Below are 7,424 nucleotides of genomic sequence, written 5' to 3'. Positions count from 1 at the left end.
GGGCGATATTATCTAACTCATGTCTTAGCACAAGAACGTTTTTAGTATTGACTCCTCTGTGAAGCATCAAGGTGTGCATATTTACAGTACAAATGCCTGTGTTTAACACATCTTGAGACAGAAAAGCCTTGGTACACTAACACTACTCTTTGGAAGTCAGTGAAAAAAAACTACTTGGTTCAACTGGAACAGGATATTGGGGGTTTTTTGTTGGACTTTTTTTTTGGTTTTGCATGTACAGAGCTAGAGATACTATACACATCTAACATGGAGAAGAGACACTTGTGTATTAATAATCAAGGTAAAATCAAAGAAAGAAAGAAAAAAAAATTTCCTAAGTTTCTTCTAGATAAAAATGAAATCCAGTGGGAACAACTATGTGGGTTTCTTCTGTTAGTTGAAGGAAAGTGCGTCTTCCCCTAATATTAAAATCTCAGGTAAACAGGGTCTGTATAGAAAATATGCCATGAGGCTGTAATTCACCTGGGTACTACTCATTTCTACTTGGCAGAGGCATCTGTATTCTTATATTATACTGTATGCATTTAATAAGAAAGAAAGAAAAAGGCACTCTTTCATTTAAGTACCAACACATTTCTCCCATTAGAAAACCCAAACAGTATTACCCTAATGGTCTAAAACTTTAAGTGAAATTGATTTTTAGCTTTGCAAGGTTTTTGCCGCATATTTAAAAGCATACAGATTGTCTGAAGCACTTTCATGGATACCTGTCAAAGTAGTTTTTAGTAATGCTCATATTTTTCATCTCTATCTAAAAATTCGTGCTTTAGCTTTGCTCTGAAGCTGGGTTCTTCTTTTTTACAATTATATCTTTTTAGACATTTCTATTTTCTACTTTTTCTCCCATGAGAAAGTTTTTAGGAAACTGTAAGGGATGAAGCCTCCCTGTCCATCTAACTCCCTATAGTAAAATTAATCACCATCCACAGACCCAAATGCTGTGAGAGTTGCATGCAAGTTTGCTTTCCACATCTATGCTTAGTGAGTTCTCCCCTGCAGGACAAAGACTGCTGCCACTGATTTGGAGGCAACTGTTCAACCTTGCTCTCATTCCAGCTGCATTCTGTGTGAGATGAACTACTCTTTCTTTTCTGCTCTGCTAAATTCATACCGGGTTTTTTCTTTTTTTTTTTTGTTTTTTTTTGTTTTTCCTTAAGTAATGGAACATTGTCTTAGCAATTGTTCTTTCATTTTGTTGTTTTTCCACCTGTGCCTCAGACACTACATTATAGGAAATATATTCTGCTTTTTTCTGCATATTCACTTCCATGAAAATCAGGAGTATCTTTGTCACCAGTCGCCTTTATAACCTGCCTTTCTTTAAATGGCAGCTCATCTTCAGCTGCATCAAAATCAGGGGACATAGATATGGGATCATAGTCAAAAAGTGCCACAATACCCTTACAGAACTATCATTATCTAGCTCCTCTGAGACTGGGCTGGAAAACAAAGATGCCAATGCTTGGCTTATGCTCTAAGTTATGCTCATTTTTCTGCTCCAAGCCTACTGAGAAAGAAAAGCTGGAGGTTCCTATAGACTAGGATTATTCTGATCCGCAGTCTCTATGCTATTTAGTTCCTGAATACCTAAATCTAAGCCCTCTTCTTCTTCCAAGATATCTGAAAGACCATGGCTGTGATAATCAGGATAATTCAACTTCCAATTTTCCATTTGTGATGTTTGGCCTTCCTCTTTTTCCACTTTGGATCGCCCCACACTGGAGATTTCTTCAGATAACTCTTTTATTTGTTTCTTATCAGTAGAATCACATAGGATTTCCTGGACAGAGAACTGACTTGTTCCACTGTCTCTAGAACTAGCTTTCTCCAGTTCAGGCTGACTAAAATATAGATGTATAGAGCTCAAGCAAGCTCCATCATCTTCCTTAGCATCTCTTTGAGCAGCTGAAAATTCAACAGAATTATCAGAATCAACATAATGGACCATCCTAGACTTGTTGATGTTGCTTGTGACCGGCAGACTTTCAAGTAAATTGCTTTTAAGGACACAGTGTTTTTCTGTTTTATTCCTCTGAACATCTTCAACAAAATCTTCTGACATCCTAAAACCTAATGATTCTTCATGCCATGCAGCAGGAAAGCTAAGTCTTGATGACTGCACGCTGACTTGTGCCTGCTGATAAGTTTGTAAGCATTCACAATCATCTTCATTTTTTGCAGTGCTTGACTTTACTGGCAATGCATTAGGCTCATGCATCATGATAGAGCTGTGAGAAAACTGATTTTGGGAAACACTTGTTGGGGGTGAAGTTACAGAGTCGCAGCAGTTATCAGTGAAGTGAATGGTCAATCTGGCATCTTGACTTGCTATATTTACCTGTGAGGAGGAGGAGAAAGAGGATGTGCTATGGGTTGAAGGCTGAGAGTCTGGGAATTCCTCATATGGCTTTCCAGGTGTCAGTCTTACAGATGTAGACTTAGGCAGGCAGGAGCAGCTGGGAGCACTCAGCAAGGCTGGAGGAATCAGAGCTGGCACTGAATCAACAGATTCGCCATATGGAGACAAAGTTCTCACAGAAACCTTCTGAGATGTTTGGAATACTTCTAAACGGGACAGATCTACCAGGGCACTCCCAGCTGTTGGAGATGCAATTTCTTTCACTTTTTGTCTGTTGATATACACAGCATAACCAGTAACTTGTACTCCATTGGAAGATCCTTCAGCATCAATTGTCACTGGTAGCCAACTGATAAGCAAAGCACTTGCTGATGGTCCAGGTTCCACTTGAACATCAAGTGGAGCATGAGGTACACCTGCAGATGGAGTAACAAATCTAACTGCTACTGAATTTTGCTCCGACTTCTGGGGAACATGCCATTTCATATCCTTAGGGCAGGCTTCAACTTTTGCTTCATACTGAGTGTTGGGTTGCAAGCTTTGGAAAGTATAGCAGTAAACACCTGGCTTTGATATAGCACACTCTCTTCCATTAAGGTACACAGCATGCAAATAATTGCTGCTGCTTGGCATCCACGTCACCTCTGCTGAAGTAGGAGTGATGCTCCTAAGTTCCAAACATTCTGGAGCGATATGGAAGTCTTTCCCTATGAGGATAGTACACTGCATCTTGTCTGAATTTCCTTTCTCTGTTACACTTTGAACTGAAATTCGGTAGGTCTTATTTTTTAAGTCTAGGTCTTCAATCACTGCTTGAGTCTCAGAGCTAAATCTCACATTCTGGCTACAGAAGCTACACTCAGTATCTACAGAAATGTTATAGTTCTGCACCTCCTCCCACACACCTAGTACAAGTGGAGGCTCCCAGCCAATAATAATACTTCTTGCAAATTGCTTAATTAGAGTGAGGTTTCTTGGATAAGGTATGGCTGCATGATTAAGAGGAATCTCTGTGTCTCCTGGCCTATCAGCCAATCCACTAACACAGATTCCTTCCTCAAGACCATCATTTTTTCCTCCATTGTGAACGCTTTTGCTGCAAAAAGTCTCTTCATGATCTGCATTCTGCAAGAAATCACTTAGTTCTGGAAGCACAGTCATCACCAGGTCATCATCTGAAACTTCCTCTATCAAATTAGAAGGGACCAACCCTCTTCTGCCATCCATCAGTTCTCCCTCAAAGAAACCGTCCTCATCCATGTCTCCAAAGATATAAACGTATTCTCCAGCAGTTAGAGGAAGCTCTACTTCAGGGTGCTTATTAGGACCATCATAAGGATCGTAGCTATATTGAGCTAAGAATACTCTAAGTTTTGCTGGTTGTTGCCTTGCTGACTCTAGAATTAAAGAAGGTTTGTCTGCTACTGATTCTTCTGTCTCACTTACAGCATCCTCCTCTGAAATAGGGCAGGATCTAGGACTCCCCTGTGTGGAATCAGATTTCAAGCTACTTGTTGGGGTTGCCAGGGCTTTGGTTGGCTTCTCAAAAGTATCAGAACTATTTTCACTGCAACAAAGATCACGGGCATCCTCTGCATAGGTCTGTGCTGCGGAAAAACATGTAACATGTGGCAGCTCTGAAATGATATGGTTGGACTTCTTTATTTTCAATTGTTCAAGTTTCTGAGACAACAGATTATATTGTTCAGTTTGATTATGATACTGATTCTTTAACTCTCTCACCTGGGCTTGAAACTGCTGCATGACTCTTTCATGTGCAACTTTTACTTCTACCTGAGCCCTCTGTAAGTGCTTAACTTCCTCTTCTTTCTTCTCTAGCACTAACTTTGTTTCCTCATGCTCGTTCTCCAGCTGTTGCTTTCTTTCTGCTATTTCTCTCATGTCTTTCAGTTTGTGCTCTAGATCTTCCAATTTAATTTGAAGACAGTTGGTTGCTTGGATGGCAGAATTTCGCTCCTCTGTCACTTGTGCTAGTTTCACCTTCAGATCAGTGTTTTCAGATTGAACCTTTTCTGTCCATTCTGTCTTCCCACCGAGTTGAGAATTTTCTTTGGCAAGTCTGGCATTTTCATTCATCATCTCTGTAAGCTGCACTTCTAACTCCTCACATCTTTTCTGCTTTTTTGAAACTTCTTGTTCCAAGTTTTTGTGCTGCCTAAGCTTTTTACCAAGCTCTACTCCCAAGTGCTCTCTCTGCTGCTTGTTGACTTGGTCTGTCTTTAAAGTGGTGGTTTCATACTTCTCAGATCCTGTTTCTAAAAGTGATTCCACTGACCCTCTATCTTTTGTCAATGTGGTAATTTCTGTTTGTGTCTCCTTTGACAAAGATGAGCCATCTAAGCTTGAATCCATGCTTGTTGCCACTGTTTTTGGTACTAGGTACACTGGAGAAGAAACATCTTGAACACTATGGGAGGAATTCAGAGATTCCTTTAGGTTCCTCACTGCAATCTGTCTCTGTGAGCATAACGCTTCTTTCCGAGATTTGCTTAGCAAATGACTGAAGTCACTGAAACTGAGACAGTACGAGCCTTCTTTGTCTGCAGCCAGTTTGGCCTGAAGTTCCCAAAACTTCTTCTGCAAGACTTCTATCTGCTTATCCTTCACCAGAAGAGTTCTGGCGTGTGCTCTCATTTCTTTAGCCCTCTGCTGGGCAAATGATTTCATGCACAGTTCCACGCTGGAGCTTTGGATGGGCCGTGGTATTGGAGTATTGATCGCCTTGAGACTGGTCTCTTGTAGTTGCCTAGATCTTTCTTCCAGTTGCTTGGTAATGACAGCTAGCTCAGCGTTCTTCTGCTTGAGCCTCTTCACCTGCTCCCGCACTTCTGGAAAGCTCCTCTTCCTCAGAAGACAGTTCTTGTTTTGAAGGTCATTACATCTCTTCTCCAGGTCTTTCAGGGCGCTCTGGAGGTGGGTGTTCTGCTCCACGAGCTCCTTGTACCTGCTGTCAAGCAGCCAGTCCTCCTGCTGCCCTACTCTCGGAATACTCCCCTCTCCCACAGGCCCCCGGCTGCCCGGCTTTCCTTCGGGTGGGGAGTCCAGACAGTGCAGCACCAACTCTCCACCCACAGCCTCCGGCAGAAACTGCATGCTGTCCCCTTCCTCCTGGAGGTGGGTGTCTTTTAAACCCTTGCGGATCACCCACTGCCCCATGCTGGGGCTTTCAGCGTGGCTGTCCTCTAGCACAGACCGAGTTTGACCGAGCTCCTCCCCCGGCGCCGACGGAGGCTTGATCCGGCCGCCGGCCCCCGCGAGGGCCCGGAGCCCTTCACCGTCAGGGGTGCGAGACGTGATGAGGCTCTCCCAGGAGCAGGGCCGGGGGGTCCTGCCGCCCAGGAGGGCCTGGGGGCCGCGCCAGGCCGCAGCCCCAGCGCCGCGCGGGGAGGCGGGCGGCTCGCCCTCGGACCGCTCCAGGATGTACTTGACGAAGAGGCTCCTCTCCAGCTGCAGCTCGTTCTGCAGGTGGCGGATGCGGGCGGCCTGGTCGCCGTCGGTCTCCCAGCGGAGCTGGCCGAGCACGTCCTGCAGGCGCCCGCGGGCCTCGCCGCCGCCGCGGGCCTCGCCGCCGCCGCGCCGCACCAGCTCCTCGGCCAGCTGCCGCTGCAGCTCCCGCGCCTGGCGCACGGCGGCGTCGCGCTCCCGCCGCAGCAGCTCCTGCGCCTCGCGCAGCTCCGCCTCCTTCCAGCGCAGCAGCTGCCGGATCTCGGCCGCCCGCTGCCGCTGGCTCAGCTCCCGCAGCCGCTGCAGCTCCCGCGCCTGCTGCTGCTCCCACTTGGAGCGCAGCTGCTCGGCCAGGCGCCGCCGCTCCCGCGCCGCCGCCTCCTTCAGCTCGCGCGTCTCGGCGGCGAGGCGGCGGCGCAGCTCCTGCGAGCGGACCCGCTCGCCCTCCAGCTGGGCCCGCAGCGCCTCCAGCTCGCGCCGCTGCCCCTCCTGCTGCGCGGGGCCGCCGGGGGGCTGCGCCGCGCCCCGCCGGGGCGAGCGGCCGCCGCCGCCTGCGCCGTCCCGCGTCATGGCCGCGGGGCAACGGCCGCCGCCAACGGTCACCAACGGCCGCCAAGGGCCGCGCGCCGCCGCCGCCGCCGCCGCGCGGGCTGAGCCGGGCCGGGCCGGGCCGGGGGAGCGGCGGGGCCGCCCGGGCGCTGGTGGGCTTCCAGCAGCGCCCTTCAGCTGCTGCTGCTGCTGGAGCAGTGTAGTGCGGCTATGACTTTAATTATTAGACCTTTTTCCGCTCCCCCCGGCCAATCTCCCCAGCAGGCGCTGGGTGACCTCGCTCAGCACAGGTGTGTTTGAGGGACACGTTTTTCAGTTGGCTTCACAGCTCTGCGGGAGTGGCAGAGGCGGCGGCGGGGCGATGTGCGAGGTGGCCGGGCAGCAGGCCTCGGCGGCGGCCCAGGCACGGGCTCACGCTGCTGTGGGGCAGCTAAACGCAGAGTTGCGCGTACGACACTTCTATGTAAGCGAATTGCTGCCTGGTCAGTTGGGTGTTGGGTGATGGTCAGTGGAAGGGGAAACAACTCACAAAGCTATGAAGGAAAGAAATTGGAGATTCATGGACTGGTGCATCCACAGTATTTAATAAGCCTGAGACTCTCCAGGGCTTGTGCAATGCTACCTTGATCCAGAGGCTGTTCGTGCGGACGAAATCAAGAGCGCTTTTCTTTATTTCTTTCCCGGAGGTGAAGGGAACTTACTGTAGTTAAAGTTTCCATAAACAGTTAAGAAATCTTGCATTCAAAAGAAAAGGTGTCCGCATGGGCCAAGATCGGTTTAATGATGTACACTACGTACAAAACACAGGAGGAAGAAAATGAGTTTATAATTTATACTACATATTTACATGCTAAAAAGAAGGGCAAATAACTGTCTTGATGCATAATTCATTGCTTTAAAATGTTTATAATTAGAGATCTAAGAAACTGAAGAGACAAGAAAACCTATATAAAAGCTTTAATTTGTAGGCAAATGTATGGAAATAGAGGCTGGGCAATTCTCAGTGAAAACCAGCTAAGTATGTCTCACT

General features: G+C 47.5%; 1 protein-coding gene across 1 annotated transcript; it reads right to left on the bottom strand.

Annotated features, from left to right (window-relative positions):
• Nucleotides 1-689: 689 nt before the first annotated feature.
• LOC112985610 (peripheral-type benzodiazepine receptor-associated protein 1-like) lies at nucleotides 690-6,415 on the bottom strand. The gene is made up of 2 exons (XM_064522439.1): nucleotides 1,556-6,415; nucleotides 690-1,421 (listed from the first exon to the last, which is right to left on the bottom strand). Exons 1-2 carry the CDS (start codon nucleotides 6,413-6,415, stop codon nucleotides 1,248-1,250), a joined length of 5,034 nt encoding a protein of 1,677 aa, XP_064378509.1. The 3' UTR covers nucleotides 690-1,247.
• Between the last annotated feature and the right edge of the window lie 1,009 nt (nucleotides 6,416-7,424).

This window comes from Dromaius novaehollandiae, chromosome 17 (genome assembly GCF_036370855.1).
Source record: "Dromaius novaehollandiae isolate bDroNov1 chromosome 17, bDroNov1.hap1, whole genome shotgun sequence".
NCBI classification, from domain to species: domain Eukaryota; kingdom Metazoa; phylum Chordata; class Aves; order Casuariiformes; family Dromaiidae; genus Dromaius; species Dromaius novaehollandiae.
The sequence above is the reverse complement of the archived record's forward strand: the minus strand, read 5'-3'. Positions and strand labels throughout refer to the sequence as shown.